This window comes from Triturus cristatus, chromosome 5_1, assembly GCF_964204655.1.
Source record: "Triturus cristatus chromosome 5_1, aTriCri1.1, whole genome shotgun sequence".
In the NCBI taxonomy this organism is placed as follows: Eukaryota; Metazoa; Chordata; class Amphibia; order Caudata; family Salamandridae; genus Triturus; species Triturus cristatus.
The window spans coordinates 146,808,647-146,831,060 of record NC_140587.1 but is presented as its reverse complement, the minus strand read 5'-3'; the positions used below and the strand labels follow the sequence as shown (position 1 = coordinate 146,831,060).

The 22,414-nt window shown below is 48.5% G+C and overlaps 1 protein-coding gene across 2 annotated transcripts in view; it reads right to left on the bottom strand.

Annotated features, from left to right (window-relative positions):
• Positions 1-22,414, bottom strand: part of LRRC24 (leucine rich repeat containing 24) — a 165,563-nt gene that overhangs the window by 36,835 nt on the left and 106,314 nt on the right. For both annotated transcript variants that reach the window (XM_085604666.1, XM_085604665.1), the window contains exon 2: positions 1,001-1,178. In XM_085604666.1, coding sequence (XP_085460792.1) covers positions 1,001-1,168 — 168 coding nt within the window. In that variant the 5' untranslated portion in view covers positions 1,169-1,178. The remainder of the gene's footprint in view (positions 1-1,000; positions 1,179-22,414) is intronic.

The window sequence follows — 22,414 nt, the reverse complement described above, 5'->3', positions numbered from 1 at the left end:
TGACATTTCAGCGATAATAGATCACAACTTTTCAGACTGCCTGCACCCTTTGAAATGCACAACTGATCTCCCTAACAATTGACCTGGAGATGCCACCATGGTGGACATCACACCAGAAGGGACTCCTTAATCTCCGACGATGGGTTTGCAGGGCTTGCCAACTCCACCAGAAATCGAGGCGGTTTCACCACCCCATCGACAGCATCAGGTCTGCCGCCATGTTTAGCGGAGTTAACCCTGTGAAAGGCCACAGCGTAAAGTGTGGTCCTTTACATGCTGGGAAACACCCTTTGCACCTCAGAGGGACACAATATGGTGGTACCCACAGTGTACCACCCCACGAAGGAGGGCACATTTCGAGGACCCATACTGGTGGCAGAAATTCTGCCAGAAGTTTCACTCCAAAACTCGCTCCCCTCATGCCCAAGACAGCCCACTGAGGGAGAATGGCGGAGAACTCAAAACACAGCCGAATTCCCGCCACCAGCGTGGTGGAGGATTCCCCTGGCAGATGACAACTCCACAAGCAAAACTAAAAACTATTAGTCAGACGATAAGTCTTTATAAAGAATTTTGCAGAGAGCACACAGAGGAAAAGTATTCAGCACCAAAAATATACAGTTTAAGACAAGACCGTGTAGTAAATATCTACCTTAGGAAGAAGACGAGTCTACAATACAGAGGATCAAAAATAGAAAATTCTGAATTACAAGAAGCTGCTTCTACCACCGACAGTGGTCACTGCAGGACAGAAGCACTGGTAGCGACACACAATTGCAGAATGGAAGATGCCACAAGGAAGACACACAAGGCACTTGACAGTTTGGCGGTGAAAGGGAAGGCTGTCCCGTGGCTACAACAGGAATGGAACAATCCATCAGAATGCTCCCATTTTGAGTGATTCCGTTGGACTCAGGGTCTCCTGGAAGAAAGTGGACAACCCCACAACAGCTTGCACACTGGTGTGACCAGGCGTGGCTGGCACCTGTGGGGCGCTTACCTGAGTGGAGGGGTGGATTCTGGAAGGGATCTCCTTCAGGCCTTTGGAGCCACACTCGACAGTCATGCTGTAACACCGGCACTCGTCTGGGCAGCCATGGGTCCTGAGCACCAGGAGGCTGGGGAGGAGGAACGCGGCGACAGTGGTCAGGAGGTCCATGGGAGCCATCTTAGATACCCTGGTGGAGAAATGAGGACAAAGAAAGGAATAGGTTAGTTGTTTGTCCAGACTTTATCTTGAGTTTAAAGAATAGCAGCTGCCATTTGCAGGGATAAAAGTCTCTTCTCGCTTATGCATACATTAACCCTTAACCCCAAAGTACAGTCACATCATCATAATTAGGTCTGCGTGGCCAATACTGGCTTGAAAGTTATGCACCAGCACCACCTCTGTGCATCGGGCCTGCCGTGAAGGCTGGTGCAGACCAGAGCGAATGGCAGCGAGATTCCTCTCCAATAGCAAGGCATGGGAGTAGCACCGCCTGCGCTTGAAAGCGACAGAAATATGGATTTCACTTAATCGCGGAGGCCATTGGCAAGGTGATACGTGATGCAGCCAGTCATATTCTTAATCTTAAATCTGGCTCACCGGCCGATCCTTGCCCTCCTTTCCTCTTGGCTCTGGCAATGGACGTTATTAATCCTACTATGAACGCTCTTTCAAATAAGTCCCTGTCCACAGCTACAGTTCCATCTACCTAGAAGCAGGCGAAAATCTTACCATGTTTAAAAAAGCAGAGTGCGGATCGGGACATTCCAAGCCACTACAGGTCTATTTCCTTTTTGCCTGCGCCATCCAAGCTGCTGGAAAAGTTTGTGAATGGCCAACGCTCTAAGCATTTTGAGGTTAATAAGTTATTACACCCTAGTCAGTCTGGCTTCTGACCAAGGTTCAGCACTGAGGCAGCCCTCTTGGAGGTCTCTGAACTGATCAAAGGCACCATTGATGCTGGCGGTAGGGCATTCCTGGTACTGCTAGACCCGTCTGCAGCATTCGATACGGTCCCGCATGCCAGGCTGAAGCCAATCTCCTGAAGTTGTTCGAGCAGAGACAAGGCTTGGTAGTGGTTAAAATCCTTCCTTGAGGATAGGACGCAGTGGTTTGGCTGCCTCCCTTCTCCTCTGGCAGACAAAATGTCTCGGTCAGGGTCCCCCAGGGGTCAGCTTTTAGCCCCACGCTGTTTAATATTTATACAACTCCCCTCGCTGAATGGGTGGAGTCAATTGGGGCCAAAATAATCTCCTATGCGGATGACACCCAGATTATGTTCACATTTGACAAAGGGGTGCCAGTTGAACAAGATGAAATAAAACCATGCCTCTCGGCCGTTTTCCATTGGATGAGTTTCTTCAAACTCGAGTCTAATACTAAGACTACGGAGGTGTTCTGTATGGTGCATAATGTTGACCTCATGTTGGAAGTGAACTTGCCAGAGGGGGCACCTCCACCCAATAGGCATGTGGAACCAGTCAATAACATGGGTGTGACATTTGGTAATAAATTGTCTTTCCATAATCAAATTAATTCTGTGTTTGGCAAATATTTTGATACATTACACATGCTCAAGAAATTCCTACATTTTTTGTCATTCCCAATTCTGATCACGGTGGTCTTCGCGGTGGTCATGTCCAAGCTGGATTATGCCAATGCCCTATACAGTGGTCGCCCACAATATTTTTGAGGAAACTTCAAACTGTACAGAATTCTGCTGCTAGGCTCATTCTCGGTTTACCTAGAAGGAAGCACATTTCTCCCCATCTGTGGGATTTGCACTGGCTTCCTGTGCACAATCAGATTCTTTTTAAGACCTCTCTCTTTGTGCACAGAGCACTTTAGCACTCGGGACCAGACTATCTGTCTTCGAGGATTTCCTTCAACAGCCCGTTGAGAAAGCTGCGCTCCAACATGCTCTTGGCCACAGTGCCGAGAGTCCGGCTTGCAAGAGTTGGCTGGCTGTCGCTCTCTTTTGGGGTCAATAGGATGGACCAACCTTCCTCTAGAACTCAGGCGTATGGAGGATGAAAGACTGTTCAGGAAAATGCTTAAAACCTGGCTCTTTGCCCAGCAGACAGCGGTTTTGCTCTCGTCTGTGTCCTTACTGTTCCGTTAGCGATGGGACTCTTGAGTAGATGCGCGCATTAGAGATCCCACATAACATGCCATTGATGGGGTTATTTGCGATGCCTTGTGATAGGTCAGAAACAGGCTTTTAGGGGTGTTAGTTGAGTAGGTCACCATACCTAGTAAAACACTCGGACTCAAGTTTCGGAATCTCAAAGTACCTCTCCGGCTAATGATTTTACAAGGTGTGTGAACTTTTCATACTTTGCTTTTGTGGAATTACTGGGCATTTCAGAAAAATTACGCCAAATTGTGAGAAATGCACAACCGCTATTTAGCACTATATTTCAGCCCAAAACGTATCCTCGTGTTGGTTATGGAGTGTTGGTCCATTTTGTGCTGAAAAAAAAAAATTGCACCAAAAGACAAGTGACGCAGAACAAGGCAGCTCACATTCTGAATGAATTGAATGAATTAATTTTAGATTTATAAAGTGCCTGGTTACTCCAAGGGAGTGTTCCTGCGCTGAACATATAAATCATGCCCTGGCGAGTCCGGTACGAGTGGGCTTCTAACTCGGTCTAAAAAGCCATGTCTTCTGGTACTTCCGGAAGCTTGCCTCCGACTGTTCAAGTCTTAGGTTAATTGGCATGGAGTTCCAGAGCTTGGCTGCACGCAGCCCAAAGGAGCGGCCCCCTGGTCTTGTTCTGTTCGTTTCTATTGTTCCTGCGCTCCCACACTAAAAGTTTGCACAAGCATGGCGTAATGATTACATGGTGTGATATAATGATGCGTAATTGTGGGAATTGTGATTGACATACGCAACACAAAAACATGCAAATTATGCCAGAGTAATTCGCAGCGGTCTACATTTTAGGGAAATTTATTTTAAAAATGTTCTCTTCAGGGCAAAGAACTACACTTTCGTATGGTTTTTCCGTCTTTTTTTTATGATAAAAGCTTTAAACCAGCTGAGTATTTTCTCTGAAGGTTCTTGCACCCAGTCACAGTTTCTCCCACGTGCACCTTCATCTTCTGCTCAGTGGGCAAAACACAATGGAAATTAAAATAGTATTTCTAAACTGCAACAGTTTGTGAAACACTAAAGTTAGAAATTATCATAGCTCCCTAAAATGAAAGACCGTACTCTTGACAACATGCTTTTAAGGTTAGAAAACCCAGTTCGTGTTTTGAGGGCCTTTTCTATGCCATTTGTGAGTTCCCTGGACTCTCGTTGGGTTAAACTGAACTTCCTGTGCCTCCCCCATTGCCTTCTGTTTGTTTTAATGCGTGGAAATTGTGATCAGATGCACACTGTGGAATAGCAGTCGCAAAAACAAATCCAGGTTTCCATAGCTAATACAATTATGTCAGTTTGCAAATGGTTTGTGGACACACCATTGTTTGTGAGTGGTTTACAAGCTGTATTTATTCTGCCACAGTTTTCTAAATTGATTTGTGGTTTGCAAACCAAAAGTCTGATTGGTTTGTATATTGGAACACCGATACATAAAATTAAACATTTGAGTCCACCAACCACTATGTTGTAACCAAAATGTTATTTATAAGATATTCATTATAGTGAACACCATAACACCAGCAGAAACAAAATGACACTGGCCAAGCCTACAGGTTTGGTTTAATGTGATAACGGATGAAAACACAAGCATGCAGAAATGCTATTTTTATGTATGTGGTGTCTGAAGAGCACAAACCAAGGCAAAAGGCAGCAGAGAACTCGAGGGTCAAAGGTAAAGATGCAGACAATTAGTGATTGGAGCAGAAACTAGGTTCTGAGAGAGGAGGGAGACCATTGGCTCACTTTGTCAAGGTTTGGTGTTCTTTACAGCGCTTCCTTCTAAAATGGAGAATGCTTGGGGCAGTCCGGATGGATAGAGGGGTGCTGTTCCAGATCCTGGGTGCAGTTTGCTGGTGTCCTGGGCGACAGTGTGAGGAGAGCCACCAGAGGGGGTTAGCTGGTCAGCCAGATCTGCTGGGATGCCAGATGTGATGGATGCCATTTGCATGAGTTGGCACAATGAAGTCAGACCTATTGTCTTTGCCAATGCTTGGTGCCCTGTAAGCGAGCAGAACAAGTCTTTAATACCACACGCTGTTACTAAGTGTCTCAAGACAAAACGGGACCCGCAATTTATTGAAATTACAGTGAAAAAGTAACGGATTTATTTTGAAAATAACAATTTGGCTGTACTTATACAAGCAAGGCTGGATTTTTGTTTGGCACATGCAAACAGCATGGAAAGCCCACAATCGTGCATGCATCTTGTGACATACAAGGACCACAGTGGTGCATGCAATCATGAACAAGATATGGGACAGCCAATAGATCTCATCTTTCGGAACTGTTGCCTTTGCCAATGGGGTTTCGCAATGCTGTGGCCAATGAGGAAACCGAAAAAAGGTGGTAGGCCGCAGCAGCCGTGTCATTTGGTAGGCATGTGCACAATGCCTGCATGTACGCACCTACCTAAAAACGAGCAGGGGGGTTTCTTCTTTTTATTTATTGATTCAAGTTGGATTGATAAATTAAAAAGAAAATAAAGAAAAATATAGTACCGAAGCTGTGTTTTTTTTAAAGTGGTTGGAAGGAAGCAACAAGGAGTGTGGAAGCAGAAGCAACACGGAGGGCGCTGATGGGGGGGATGAAGGATCACGAAGGATAGGGTCAGTAGCAACACGGAGGATGGTGGGAGAAGTACACAACAGCGGTGAGAGTGTGTAGCGCGAAACGGGGAGAAGCACAAGGGCAAGAAACAAATGCGGGAGAGAATCACACAAAGGTAAGCACAGCAAGGGCAATGGGGAGAAGCTAATGGGAGAGAACAACACGGAGGGCGTTGTATGGGCAAAGAGAAGTACATGAGGGAGACAGCTGGAAAACACATGCACTCCTAAGTACTTCAACAAAAAGAAAAAAAAAAAAAAAGGAGTATCGGAAAAGTAAGAGGAGGAAGGAAAGCCCACGCAACCAGTCTTTGAAGCAGGATTGACTGCATTTGTAGGTTGCTTCAATAAAAGCATACCACTTAATGCGATGAACACTATGTTCCCTTATTCACACTGCAAAGCAATTAGAATGTAAAAGGCAATCAAATATGAAGTTAATGCAAAAGAGAATCTCCCTAGCGAACACTCGCCCTAGGGTTCACAGCAGCATTGTGCCATAGACTTCCTTTTCAGCGTTCACATCTTGATTTCCAGAGAATAGGCTGACAGAGTAACAGATAGCTATAGATGACATGTAAATATTTCTTATTCTTTGATATGGGCTAACATTACTGGATATCTAGATGCATAGTTTCAGGTGAGAACAAGTTATTTAAGAGTAAACAAACGCACACCACAACTTTCCATGAAAACAACAATCAAGTAATGACATGAAAATGGTTTTTATAAAGCAAAGTTTATAGTGGAATTAAGAACCCCGTTTAGTGAGAGGTGGCATTGGTTTGGGTAGGGTGGTTAGGGTGGTGGAGGTGAGGATGGTGTGGGTGGTGGAGGTAAGGGACTTGGTGGCATTGGTGAGGAGGGTGGTAGTGATGGTAGGATAGTGAAGTTGGTAGCGGTTAATGTGGGGTCATGGTAGGTTGGTAGTGGTTAGGTTGGTAGTTATGGTCGGATGGTGATGGTAGTTAGGGTGGTGGTTAGGAAGGTGGTAGGATGAGGGTGGTGGTTAATGTAGGGGGACAGTGAATTGTGGTGGTGCTTAGGATGGGGGTGGTTATGGTAAGGTAGTAATAGTTAGAGTGGTAGTTAGAGTAGCGATAGAGAGGGGGCAGGGGTTGGTGCTGGCAGGGGGTGGTGTAGACGTAGGGTTTTGATCAAAGTGGTGGGTGAGTTAGGGTGGTGGTAGTTGTTAGAGTTGTGGTGGTTAAGGCAGTGGTTATAGTTACAGTGGTGGTGAGGAGCCGGTGGTGGTTGTGGTAAAGATGGAGCTGGTTAGGGCAGGGTAGTGGTGGTAGTAGTTAGGGTGGTGGTGGTTAGGGCGATTGGTAGGTTGGATGTAGTAAGGTCAGGGTTGTGAAGGTAGTGGTGATCAGGGTGGTGGGTAGGTGGTTGTGGTGCTTACAGTAGGGTCATGTTAGGTTGGTGGTGGCTGTGGTTAGGGTGGTGTTGTTATGGGTAGGCTGGCGGGAGTGGTGGTGTTGATGGTTAGGGTGGTGGGGTTGGTAGTTAATGGTGGTGTAATGGAGTAGTGGAAGGGTCGTTGTGATGGTAAGGGTGGGGTTTGGAAAGTGACATTTAGCATAGGGAGGTGGTGGTTAGGGTAGGGTGGTGGTGGTGGGTAGGGTGGAGGTGGTGGTTAGGGTAGAGTGGTGGTGGTTAGGGTGGGAGTAATAGGGCGAGGTGGTTTAGATGGTGGTTAGGTAGAGTAGCATGGTGTTGGTAGAGGGGTTGTGGTAGAATGATGGTACACATACCTATGCAGGAAGGGGCATGGGTGAACAACCAAAAACAAGGACAACGGCGAGCAGTGGAAGGACACTAACCAAACAGAAGCAATCAGTACGCCATTCATGCTTCACAGAAGGGAGAAATTAATTAAGAGAAAGTGAAACCATTAAGGAGCCAGCAAATAAGAGTAACAATGAAGCCAAATGAATGGTAAGCAATGGGCTGGCTCCACGCCCTTTTCAGCAAACAGAATCGCTTGCAAGTGACAGCGCATGCGCGGTCTACGGCGAGAGCTAAAAAGCACATGCTCCCAGTGAAAACAAAACAACTGTTCCAGCCCTGGGAATGAAACAGGGTCCCAAGTAAAGAATGATATAGCGCAATCCTAAAAGTATGTAAATGCTGGATAACATTCATCAGGCTTTATAAATGACTTCACTACCCTTTTACCTCTCAAGAAGACATGTCTTTAAAACCACCACAACACGAGTGTTTGCATAGCTTTTACATCACACTTTGAGTAATCATTTGGAACCTCATGTACTGAAATAATGACACTGTGCAGGAGGCATAATGAAACACCAAATGGCCAGCAGCAGGAGGCGAAAACGGTTTACTCCCGTGAAACCCGCTGTATGTGAATTTGTTGTTTTTGGAAGAGTAGTGACAAAGCGTCTGAAAGACAGCGGCACTGCCCAAGGGCAGACCTACAAACATATCACGAGTGAAATTCGATTTCCATGCCAAGTGTGGGTAATACCGTTCAGCAGCTTATCCTGCAGCAGACAGCAAAAACTGATACAGGTCTTAGAACAGGAAATGCTACTTTTGAATTTCCCAGGATTACTCTGACCGTCTCGACCACTCGGATAAACCAGGGTATCCTGACAGATGTTCATGAGTGGAAGATGGCAACTAACATGCTTCTTCAATCCTTTCCCCTGTCGACAACAAACTGTAACGGGCACACAGAATACAAGAGGATGCACGTTATATAGTGTGTACCATATTATGTATTTATACCGCATTTCTACAGCATGAACCTAGCCAAAGGGAACCAGAGTGCTGTAGATAGTCACCTTATGTTCTATTGATAAGACTTATGTTTTATTGACTGTATACCTGCCTACTATTCCGGCACGGTGTACGACTACTACACTGATAATCCTCTATAGATACCAAACTTACTATTTCTCTGTTCATATACGTGACGAGTTTTTGTTCTCATAAATATATCCTGCCTTTCTCTCATGTTCTGATGCCCGCTAGGGTCATGTTCGTGCTATACAAAACTTTATAAATAAAATAAAAAATAAAGCGGAGCATAAAGTCTACCAGTGATAGCCGGGGTAGCCGAGTTATGGAGGGTAATGTATTGTGATGAAGAGTTCTCTAAAGAGGAGATCCTGGGTGCACAGACAGGCCTGCTTATTTGCTTTTTCTTTTTTACACTTCTTAATCTGTGGCCTGATGCGTTCCTGGTTGCGGGTGGACACCTGCTTAATCGTTACTGGAACCTGAGGACCCCCACTGAAGCAAAACTGGAACCCGGGGACCACCATTGAGTCAAGCCGGGGAACCTGGGCTAAGCATTTTGTTTTATTTGAACTGCAAAACACAGAAACAATCATTTGTTAAACAAATGCACAAATGCTGAAATATTTTAAATTCACCCAAAAATATAGCACATTTTAATTTTAACGGGAAGGTTGGAGCTTTTCTAAATTCAATCCAGGCCCCTCATCATCCCTACTACATTCTATTTGATTCACTTCTCACACAAATCAATCTGAGGAAACTAACTTAATTTTTTGGCTTCAATTTCAAATTCCTTCACATTTACAGAACGTTGTAAAGCTTCAGCCCTACACGTTGCTTATTTATATACACTTTATTAACCTGCCCTGAATAGGCTTTGCAGACACCAGGGATCTCGGACCACAGGTTAAGAACGACTGCCCATCACAATATAAGCCTCAGATGCACGCGGGGTGGGAGTGTAACCCACGTGCTACAACCGGTGATGCGTCAGTGCTGATGAAACCCACTCATTGCCTAGGTTTGGGGTCATCAGTAAAGACACCTGTTGCGTTAGGCCTTAGTTGCATCTTTCATTTTTTCTAGTTATTATGAATGTAGTTTTAATTACAAATGGATATAATACACGTAATGGTCTTAACTTCCTTGTGAAATGTTTTCTAGTGCTAGTCTAGTGAGTTAACTTACACAGGTTTACAGATCACAGGAGGCCTGAGTTTTCACCTGCCTTATCACCTGACGTGTGAACTCCGAGACCTCTCAGAAGTACAGATCGGGTGGTTCTGTTCACCCGAGGGATGAAGGCATGAGCTGGTCCTGAGGCTGCACCTACTACCGTGAATATGGTGCATTAACCCACTGAGCTAACTTGCCTGCTCAGTTTACTGAAAGAAGAAAAATAAAACATTTTTGACTTCAGAGGCGCCCATAAGACCGCTTCATCCCGCCTTCAGGAGACAGGAATTCAGAGAAGGCTCCCTCTCGCTTTCTTGCAGGGGGGGGGGGGGGGGTAGAGAGAGAGGGGGGGGGTTAGCTAGAGCGGCCTCTCTATAAATAAAGTGTCATTTCACTCGTCTCCGCGAAGGCCCAGTTATTCCTGGGGTTTGAAGCACGGTTGATGGGATTTTTCCTCTTTTTCTCGGAGCTCAGAAGCGGGGACTGGTGTCAGCAGAGTCGGCTCTGACGACTGACAGCTCAGGAGATTAGCCGCCACGCGCCACTGCGCGCGCTCACGGGCGCCGCTCTGATTCTTAAAGCGGCAGTGCGCAGGCACCAGGCAAACGATCCATCCGCAGCACGGGCTTGTGGGGCCTGGAAGGGAGAGCGCCGATTAAACACCCCATCTTTAATGCCTACAAATAAGGGGCTTAGAAAAACAAAGCAAAGATGGCCTTTGGAAGTAGAGCAAGGGAGGGGTGTGGCAGTGAGGGGTTTAAGGCAGAGCTTGGGGGCCAAGTTAGACAGTATGCAAGTGACATCATGGCGCGTGACATCGCAAGTGGCATCACAGGAACTGGCATCACAACCATGACCTCACAGGAAGGGAATCACAAGAAGTGACATCAGATCTTAAGACCTCACACATGTTTAGCAGGCCGATTGTAGTCTATTGTATTGGAATGTCAATGTTAAGTCAATGTTCTAAAAGAATTTTCAAACAATAACAATGTATTTCTACACTTACCACATCTATCTTGAGTACTTTTGAGCACATTACAATATTTAATAAATTAGATTTTGCATCAGGGTTTTTTTTTCCCGGAGTTTTATATAGCCCAAACCTGACCCAAAGGTATCAGCTATCAGGGCGCTTTACACAAGCACCAGTTGTTTTACACAAGAACACATTCATTTTTGTTAGGCACGGGGAGATTAAGTGATTTGCCCAGAATCACAGAATGTTGAGCATCATTGGCAAGACTCAAACCCAGTTCCCCAGATTTGAGGTTGACCCCCCAAATAAGTGACACCCAACGCAAAATCTGGGCGTCAACCTATACATATATCTTTTTAAACTCTGTCACAAAGAAATTGGCAACAAGGAGAAACGTGGCAATAAATCTCTTCAGCATGATTGGTTGCAAATTCTGCATTTTAAAATATTTGATGGATTAATGCACCTGCTGCAGAGATCTTTGTTCGTCTAGTAAATCTCAGAGAATAATAATAATAATAATAATAAGATAACTGTGGAGATTAATGCATTTGCTGGAGAGATCTGTATTTTGCACTGGTCACAGTTTTTAATCAAAGTAGCATAGACGGTAAATAGGTCTCCTGCAAAGCACATAATATAACATGCAGATGACAGATTTCTATTTTATGTAGAAAGGTGATTGGGTTACTGCTTTTAACACAAAGATCATTGTGTTACTTGCAGTTTATAAATTGTAATTCTTCTAATAGAACACAGTGAGCTATGAAGGACATGTGACTCCCACACCATGTAACCCTCATGGTATTATGTAACACATTTATATTGATTTACGCTCTTATATGATTTATTGTCAATGTATCATGTGTATGTGTCATGTAAAGTGCTTATACAGACCAACACATCCGACATTCTTACAGTGCATGCAGATCTCTGATATACAGAGGCTGAACAAAGTAGAAACCATCAAGAACTTGAAGTAATAAGCTGTGTGCCGTTGTTTCCCCTCCATTGCATTTCCATCTAGGTGTGGTGCTCCAAATAGCTCCCAGAGTGGAAAGAACAAAAGGAGGCCTGATGGCCCATTAAATTCATCCTTTGTTTTTGGCCCAGCTGGAAATCCCCTTTCCGCCTGCATGTTGCTGCTCGGAAGGAAAGCTGACAACCTGCAGATGCTGCTGTATGTGTGCTGGAGTCTGAATATTACACCGGGACGAGATCAACATACGGTAGGGGGGTCTAACTTCTTGGCAGGGTAAACGGCGTCCACCCTGTAAAAAGAATGGGTAGATGCTCTGTACCACAGTCTTGTGCCCTGTGCAAGAACATTAGAGGAATCCTATGACATCAGGGGGTTTGGCAGGATGGAGAATAAGGGCAGGGCTCTGGGCAAATCACTTAATTTCCGCGTGAATGAATGTGTCCTTAACTGATGCTCATAAAAAGCGCCGGTGTTGATGATTAAGTGCCGGTGCTGAGCACCGGAAACCACCAGCTCAAATTAAGCACTGCATACATTTGGGAAAAATGCCAGAGGTTCTGAAGAGATACTTTTGTGCTGTGCCAAGTAAGCTTTACCTTCACTAGAGGGATCTTGAAACCCTCTCAAAAAAATCTTTAAAAGGCAGCAAAACCGTGGACTTTGTAATGTAGTTTCCATTCAAAGTTGACTGAAATGGTTGATCAGGCAGCTGACCATAAAGATCCTGCTTCCGCGGGACCTCTTTCACGTATATATGCACATCTGAGGTCCGGAATGCCTCGGTTAAGCAATGTCATTGCAACTTCAAAAGAAAATATTGTACTAAGAGTTATGTGCTCCCACACTTCGACTCCCCCCCCCCAACCCCGACAAAGAGCATATTATGAAGAGATTTTCTTTTCCAGTTTTATACAGCACAAACTCAGCAAAGGGCATTGGAGCGCTTTACAAGAGCCCCAGCTGCATTACACAAGGTCAAGTTTATTTTTTAGGCACCGGAGATTAGGTGATTTTCCCAAAAATGTCAAGATGTTGAGCCGACACCGGGTCTCGAACCTGCTTCCCCATTTCCAGGGTCAGCCGCTCTTGGCCTAACGCCACACCTGAGTTGTGAACATTTAGACTGGAACAGTGATACAGTTCTGGACAGGCCTTAGTTAGGTCTAAGAAGATCTTTCCACAACGCAGAGGGCATGGTCTTCTCAAACGCAGGGCAGACTACGTAGGCAATGGGGCGGTTTTAAGGGGATGCTCATTACTGTGATAAATGTCTTGATACCCATAACCAGAAAAGTAATTGAGAGGCACCCAAATACAGGTCACACGAAAGGGTCACTCGAAATGTCACACATTTGGCAGTAGAATGTCACTCGTATTGAGAGGCACCCAAATACAGGTCACACGAAAGGGTCACTCGAAATGCCCCACATTTGGCAGTAGAATGTCACTCGTATTGAGAGGCACCCAAATACAGGTCACACGAAAGGGTCACTCGAAATGTCACACATTTGGCAGTAGAATGTCACTCGTTAAACACACTAACCATAGACATGTCAGAGGCATTCTGAGTGAAAATATGGCAGCTATGCATTTGAGACATATGCAAATGCACATGAGTGTCTTGCCACTGGCTGGCTGTCTCACCATGCACCTCAGGCATAAGCATTTCAAAAGTAGTATTTTTCGGCTTAAGGGAGATGAACCACAAATGATAAGAAACATGCCTGCACTTCAGAGAGGTGGCGGTCCAGCGCCCTAAGGTACAAGCCGCTCCTGCTCATGCAATTTCTTTTGTGACCGATGGTTACTTATTTTTGAGTACAAGTTGAACTATAAGGTGGGACCTACATTTTTCAATGCTCTGTTTCTCTACCTATATTATCTCCCAGAAAAACATTTCCTCTTCATTTGAATTTTTTTTTTTTTTTTTTAACATACATATTATACCAACGTCTTAATTTTCTACTTTCTCACCCTTCCTTCAGCTACAAGTATCTAATGATCTCATTATTATCCAATACCACAACGCCAGATAGCCTTACGGTGCCTAATGTTAAACAGCCCTCAAATGGATGTTCTGCACTTCCTCAGCTGCACTTATCAATCCAGCCGTCTGTTTACATCCATGACTACCCTCAAAAACCGGACATTATGTTCATCATCAGAAACTCTGAGACTCTCGTCAGCCCCTCCATGAAAATGGCCTTAAAATCTGTAAAGCAACTATGCAACTTTTACAGCGTCGGTTACATCTGTACTTCATGCACCCGCTTTACTTTAGTAACTTTTCATCTATTTGAACTAGAAACAATGTTGGTTTATACCTGCAAACAATGCTGCCAGTAGTCCAATATGTGGCAAGTGCGGTAAATCCATTACTATACAGAGAAAGCTGCAGCTACATAATTCTACACTGTTTCTCCAGTTTTGCCCAGTGACTGGTTGGAATTCACCTCAGAGCGCCACATACCTATTATCTGCTAGAATTGTGAGGTGCGCAACCGAGTACAGCCTACTTGTCAGTTCCATCATCCAGGATTTTCATTGGCAGTCAGAGGCGCTCGGCACCGGAACGCTGTTTTCGCCAACCTACGCAACATTCCATCCTAGTTACTTTATGTGAATGGTAATGGCCTGGCTAGTTTCCGAAACGTTTGTAGACTTCCCCTAAACTGTGGTAGCGGCAATGGCTGACCTGTGTCCCCTCTGCCTCCCTGTAATTATTCCAATTAAAGTTCTTGGTAGCAATAAATAAGAAATCTGAAACAAGGCTCATCTCTTTGCCCCACTGATTAGGGCCTTCCTACATGGTCTACAATGAATATTTAAGAGCTGAATTTACATATGACGAGTTTGTGTAGACTGGGCACATCCTTCTGGGTTCCAAGCTAATTGTCACTTAAATGTACTAGTTGGTCTGTCGACGAGCCCAGACCGGAATCGATAGAGCCAGGATAGTGGTAATCTTGTTTACGCGAGGGAAGCGGAGACCAGGGAGGCTCGGTGCACGCACATGGCCGGTGCTACCAGTTTGCTAGCTCATGCGTTACCTCGGTTCTGCGCGTTGGCTCATTTGTATGTACGACGAGCCCGCTTGCAGTGAATTTGCTACCGGGCAGCGTGCCTGAAGATTGACAGTGGTGAATGAGTAGTCTAAAAATGAGAGCTTATTACAATGCAGCAGCGAGCGGCTGCCAGGAGCCAGAGCGGCCATGTACTGTATGAAAAGGAGCCACTTGTGAGAGCGCAGACCTCTGGAAGGATCTAAAGTCCCCTCCCAGGAGGGGGTCCCACGTCCTCTTTCTTCCGTTTACTCAAGGGGATCCAGTCTGCCAGGTCAACACTGTGATGACCTGGTTGGTCGCTATAACCCTGCTCAAATCCTGGATATTTATGCCTCAAGATTTGTGATTTTTTTTGCCATTCAGGAAGATTTATCGAATTTTTATACGGTTAACAATGAAAATAGTCACTAAGCAAAGAGAAATAGACAAAAAAATAAATCCGAATGGAAAGGCTAGATTCTATTAAAAATTACTTCCCTAAGAAGAGCTACTACAGTACCCCCATGAGCATTATTAATTAAAAAAACAAGACCAAAATCAGAGAAGGCATCATGCATTCTGGTATGTAAAGTATGTAGTAAAACTCGGTCTACGTAAAACAGTATTTATATTTCCCAAGCTTTAAGAGAAGACTTCAGAAGGATACACCCTCCACATGACCGAAATTACACTCTTCACCTCTCCTCACCATAGCTCCTAGAAAACAAATTAGATGCTTCTTGGCGGAACACATTGATCACTCGCATAACAAAACGACGACTTAACCGATACCATGATCTGGTCATGCTTGTATGCATGTCATGGGTTAGGGAAGATGACCGCCCTCTACACCAGTAGGGCTGGACTGGGTCAAAAAATAGGGCAGGGCACCAAAATAAAAGTGTCCCCACTAGTGAAAGAGAAAGCTAAAAAATTCCCCTGTGTGCAAATCTGGGCATTATTGAATGAATAACCTGTGTGCCCTCTGCCTCCTTGTAAATCTCCTATTTAAAGTTATTGTTAGCAATCAATAATAAATCAGTAACAGGGTTCATGTCCTCTCCCCACTGAGTAGGGCTATCTGGTGGGAGAGATCAAACTATCACAGTGCTGCTCCTGTGAACCAACTCACCTGTGCCAACGTGCCACAGATCAACAACAAACAAGAACAGTGACGACATCATTTAAAGGGAGTGTGGAGCGAGGAGGCTCAAGTCTCGATATCGCAAACCACCACTATCAGATGAAATGTGACCGCCAGAGAAGAATGGACTGGCCGCCAATCGGTCAGTGGACTAATGAAACTTGATGGGGCCCCCTGCAAAAAATATGGAAGGCCTGACCCGCCCGCCACCCCGCCCACCCAGTCAGTCAGGAGCTCTCAGGCCAGGGGCTAATGTTACACCACTGCAATCTATTACCATTGAAAGACAGAGGGAGTGAGGGCGAGAACACACCCTCCGCCTTAGGAATAAACAAAGTAAACAAGGTGTACCTGCACCAGGTAAGGAACAGTGCCATGGACAGAACTGTGGGAGATTGGGGGCGGGACAAGAGAAGCAAGGAAATGAGAGTGAAGAGGAAGCCAACCAATGGTAAGTAAGGGGCGGGCTCTAAGCCCCTTTTAAGTAAACAAAATGCCTCACAAGCGACAGTGCATGCGCTGTCTCAGGCGAGAGCTAAAATACACTGGCCGCAAGTAAGAAACAATTACCCAGGCAGATAGTCTGATTCGGGAGCCTCGCCCCCCGCCTTTTCCGGTATTTCGCCCTCGCTGTCCTCATCCCTACTCATTTTTGCTAACACCAATTTCAACAATTGCGCAATTTCCGATTCCCCATCTTTCCTCTTTTGATTCCTCTTGGGCGGCATGTTGCAGCACGCGGCTCTGACTGATTAACCACCCTGGGCAGCTCAACGACACACCCACCTCTCACGGCCCCGTGCTCACAGTGCCCTTGTTGGTGCAGTTTCTACACTCCCCCGCGCTCTCGCCGTCCAAGCTTTCCAAAAAATCAGGTCTATTCAAGAGAAGGGACCTGCCCCTTGTACGCCTCCTGCCTGCTGCCGCGTCGCCCAGTTACCAGCCCTGCTCCACCGAGGCCCCTTATGCGCTTAGCAACCCGCTCCCTCCCGAACCGTTCGTGAAGGCGGGAAACGCTCCCCCGAGGCCCCTTACGCGCCAAAACGAGCAAACGGTAACAGACGCTTGATTCTCCCGCCCCAAAAACAAAAGCGGAACAGGCGCGCAAATTACAGACTCCCTATTCAATACAGCCCAGGCGGAACACACGCGAACTCTTCCCGCTCCCAAATCACCGTACTAAAGGGGGGAGGACAGCGCGCCAAGCTTTTTTACCCGCCAAGGCCAAGTTTCCGACCTGCAATCTGGACAAACTCACGCGCCTCGCCTGCAGCGCCGATGCGAAGGGGAGCAGGACCCACAACACGCCCAGAGCCCCATGGGAGCAGCACACCAAATTTAAACACTGCCGCCCGCAGAACCCCGGAAGCTGCCGAGTCCGCACCCCCCTAAGCACCTTACCTGGCCACTGCACCCTGACCCGACACCGTCGTAAGCTCCGCAACCAAACCAGCATGCACCCAGCAGTCCGGCACCCGAACGAGCAGCAGTCCCGACGACCCGCCAACAAAGATCCACAAAAACCAGTCGCCTCGCCAACGCCCTCGCAACTGCAAAGATTCCGATGTAGTCGTCGTCCCCGCAGGAAGAGAGGATGAGTAGAGGAGAGAAGCGGGCCTAAATAGCCCCAAAGCCCCACCTCCACTCATCCTAGCCGGAAGTGTACGTTCCCCTAACGTAGATTTACCCGGAAGGACAACCGCTGACCGGCAACCAATCGGGCCGCCAGCAAAGCTGACGCCCCCTAGGGGTGTGTCGCACGGGCGGGGAGGAGCCGGGCCCTAAGAGCGCGCTTTCCGATGGTCGTGCTTGGCACACTGGCCGCAAGTAAGAAACAATTACCCAGGCAGATAGTTTTAAAAAGATTTCAAACAAACGTAAACTATAAAAGCAAAACAGTGAATGTGGTGTGCGGTGGAGGTTGGGGGCCCTGTAATATGTGGCATTGTGTCAATGGGGAATGCAAAAACAACAATCATCTCCTTGTGTTTGCATTGTGTCAGTGGGGTGCAGCAAGCCCCAGAGCCCCGAGGCCTGGGCCTGTCCGTCCTACTGCCGAAGCGAGATGTGATCACACCTGGTCCCTCCACAGGGTAAACCTGCCGCCTGTAGCTAAGTGCAGCATATCCGGTTCGCGCAGCAGCGTTTTTCTTTTTAGCACAGATCAGCCTCTGCTGGTTTTTTTTTTCTTTAAAGCAAAGTAATTAAGCCAGCTCTTGTTCGGCTTGCAGAATTCACTCACAGCCTTGCTGGCAGAGGCTTATCACCACAGGAGCGAAATGAAGTGTTTGGATAAACAAGCATTGGCAGAAGCACAACACTGCGCGGAGACAGCCCACGGCTGGAGAGCACGGTGTGAGACACGAGCAGGACCAACGCTATCTAGGTATCCGAGAACCAAGGTGTGAGACTCGCAAGCAGGGGCTAAGAGTAGGTATCTAGGTACCTGTGCATCAAGGTGTGAGACTCGCAAGCAGGGGCTAAGAGTAGGTATCTAAGTACATGTGCATCAAGGTGTGAGACTCGCAAGCAGGGGCTAAGAGTAGGTATCTAGGTACATGTGCATCAAGGTGTGAGACTCGCAAGCAGGGGCTAAGAGTAGGTATCTAGGTACATGTGCATCAAGGTGTGAGACTCGCAAGCAGGGGCTAAGAGTAGGTATCTAGGTACATGTGCATCAAGGTGTGAGACTCGCAAGCGGGGGCTAAGAGTAGGTATCTAGGTACCTGTGCATCAAGGTGTGAGACTCGCAAGCAGGGGCTAAGAGTAGGTATCTAGGTACATGTGCATCAAGGTGTGAGACTCGCAAGCAGGGGCTAAGAGTAGGTATCTAGGTACCTGTGCATCAAGGTGTGAGACTCGCAAGCAGGGGGTCAACACTAGGCAGGTATCTAGGCCCCTAAGCACAGAATGTGTGAAACACACGAGCAGGGGCCAACACTGGGTATCTAGGTACCGGAGCACTAAGGTGTGAAACTCTCAAGCCGGGGTCAACACTACGCAGGTATCCAGGCACCTGAGCACCAGAGGTGTGAAATTCGCAAGCAGGGCCGGACTGGGGGTCAACACTACGCAGGTATCTAGGCACCTGAGTACCATAGGTGTGAAACTCGCAGGCAGGGCCAGACTAGGGGTCAACACTACGCAGGTATCTAGGCACCTGAGCACCAGAGGTGTGAAACTCGCAAGCAGGGCCAGACTGGGGGTCAACACTACGCAGGTATCTAGGCACCTGAGCACCAGAGGTGTGAAACTCGCAAGCAGGGCCGGACTGGGGGTCAACACTACGCAGGTATCTAGGCACCTGAGCACCAGAGGTGTGAAACTCGCAAGCAGGGCCGGACTGGGGGTCAACACTACGCAGGTATACAGGCACCTGAGCACCAGAGGTGTGAAACTCGCAAGCAGGGCCGGACTGGGGGTCAACACTACGCAGGTATCCAGGCACCTGAGCACCATAGGTGTGAAACTCGCAAGCAGGGCCGGACTGGGGGTCAACACTAGGCAGGTATCCAGGCACCTGAGCACCAGAGGTGTGAAACTCGCAAGCAGGGCCGTACTGGGGGTCAACACTAGGCAGGTATCCAGGCACCTGAGCACCAGAGGTGTGAAACTCGCAAGCAGGGCCGGACTGGGGGTCAACACTAGGCAGGTATCCAGGCACCTGAGCACCAGAGGTGTGAAACTCGCAAGCAGGGCCGGACTGGGGGTCAACACTGCGCAGGTATCCAGGCACCCGAGCACCAGAGGTGTGAAACTCGCAAGCAGGGCCGGACTGGGGGTCAACACTACGCAGGTATCTGGGCACCTGAGCACCAGAGGTGTGAAATTCGCAAGCAGGGCCGGACTGGGGGTCAACACTAGGCAGGTATCTAGGGACCTGAGTACCATAGGTGTGAAACTCGCAGGCAGGGCCGGACTGGGGGTCAACACTACGCAGGTATCTAGGCACCTGAGCACCAGAGGTGTGAAACTCGCAAGCAGGGCCGGACTGGGGGTCAACACTGCGCAGGTATCCAGGCACCTGAGCAACAGAGGTGTGAAACTCGCAAGCAGGGCCGGACTGGGGGTCAACACTAGGCAGGTATCTGGGCACCTGAGCACCAGAGGTGTGAAATTCGCAAGCAGGGCCGGACTGGGGGTCAACACTAGGCAGGTATCTAGGCACCTGAGTACCATAGGTGTGAAACTCGCAGGCAGGGCCGGACTGGGGGTCAACACTAGGCAGGTATCAAGGCACCTGAGCACCAGAGGTGTGAAACTCGCAAGCAGGGCCGGACTGGGGGTCAACACTGCGCAGGTATCCAGGCACCTGAGCACCAGAGGTGTGAAACTCGCAAGCAGGGCCGGACTGGGGGTCAACACTAGGCAGGTATCCAGGCACCCGAGCACCAGAGGTGTGAAACTCGCAAGCAGGGCCGGACTGGGGGTCAACACTACGCAGGTATCTGGGCACCTGAGCACCAGAGGTGTGAAATTCGCAAGCAGGGCCGGACTGGGGGTCAACACTAGGCAGGTATCTAGGCACCTGAGTACCATAGGTGTGAAACTCGCAGGCAGGGCCGGACTGGGGGTCAACACTACGCAGGTATCTAGGCACCAGAGGTGTGAAACTCGCAAGCAGGGCCGGACTGGTGGTCAACACTAGGCAGGTATCCAGGCACCTGAGCACCATAGGTGTGAAACTCGCAAGCAGGGCCGGACTGGTGGTCAACACTAGGCAGGTATCCAGGCACCTGAGCACCATAGGTGTGAAACTCGCAAGCAGGGCCGGACTGGGGGTCAACACTGCGCAGGTATCCAGGCACCGGAGCACCATAGGTGTGAAACTCGCAAGCAGGGCCGGACTGGGGGTCAACACTGCGCAGGTATCTAGGCACCTGAGAACCAGAGGTGTGAAACTCACAAGCAGGGCCGGACTGGGGATCAACACTAGGCAGGTATCAAGGCACCTGAGCACCAGAGGTGTGAAACTCGCAAGCAGGGCCGGACTGGGGGTCAACACTGCGCAGGTATCCAGGCACCTGAGCACCAGAGGTGTGAAACTCGCAAGCAGGGCCGGACTGGGGGTCAACACTAGGCAGGTATCTAGGCACCTGAGGTGTGAAACTCGCAAGCACTGCCGGACTGGGGGTCAACACTAGGCAGGTATCCAGGCACCTGAGCACCAGAGGTGTGAAACTAGAATTAGCCCCTCCCGAAATCTTTTTCAGCTCCCCCAACCCCCACCCCGAAATGTGGCTCTGGTTGCCCGCCTGATAGATATCTAGGAACCTGAGCACCATAGGTGTGAAACTCGCAAGCAGGGCCGGACTGGGGGTCAACACTAGGCAGGTATCTAGGCACCTGACAACCAGAGGTGTGAAACTAGCAAGCAGGGCCGGACTGGGGGTCAACACTACGCAGGTATCTAGGCACCTGAGGTGTGAAACTCGCAAGCAGGGCCGGACTGGGGGTCAACACTGCGCAGGTATCCAGGCACCTGCGCACCAGAGGTGTGAAACTCGCAAGCAGGGCCGGACTGGGGGTCAACACTAGGCAGGTATCCAGGCACCCAAGCACCAGAGGTGTGAAACTCGCAAGCAGGGCCGGACTGGGGGTCAACACTACGCAGGTATCTGGGCACCTGAGCACCAGAGGTGTGAAATTCGCAAGCAGGGCCGGACTGGGGGTCAACACTAGGCAGGTATCTAGGCACCTGAGAACCAGAGGTGTGAAACTCGCAAGCAGGGCCGGACTGGGGGTCAACACTACGCAGGTATCTAGGCACCTGAGCACCAGAGGTGTGAAACTCGCAAGCAGGGCCGGACTGGGGGTCAACACTACGCAGGTATCTAGGCACCTGAGCACCAGAGGTGTGAAACTCGGAAGCAGGGCCGGACTGGGGGTCAACACTACGCAGGTATCTAGGCACCTGAGCACCACAGGTGTGAAACTCGCAAGCAGGGCCGGACTGGAGGTCAACACTAGGCAGGTATCCAGGCACCTGAGCACCAGAGGTGTGAAACTCGCAAGCAGGGCCGGATTGGGGGTCAACACTGCGCAGGTATCTAGGCACCTGAGCACCAGAGGTGTGAAACGAGAATTAGCCCCTCCCAAAATCTTTTTCAGCTCCCCCAACCCCCACCCCGAAATGTGGCTCTAGTTGCCCGCCTGATAGGTATCTAGGAACCTGAGCAACAAGATGTGAGACTCGCAAGCAGGGGTCAACACTAGGCAGGTATCCAGGCACCTGAGCACCACAGGTGTGAAACTCGCAAGCAGGGCCGGACTGGGGGTCAACACTACGCAGGTATCTAGGCACCTGAGCACCACAGGTGTGAAACTCGCAAGCAGGGCCGGACTGGGGGGTCAACACTAGGCAGGTATCTTGGCACCTGAGCACCAGAGGTGTGAAACTCGCAAGCAGGGCCGGACTGGGGGTCAACACTACGCAGGTATCTAGGGATCTGAGCACCAGAGGTGTGAAATTCGCAAGCAGGGCCGGACTGGGGGTCAACACTAGGCAGGTATCTAGGCACCTGAGTACCATAGGTGTGAAACTCGCAAGCAGGGCCAGACTGGGGGTCAACAC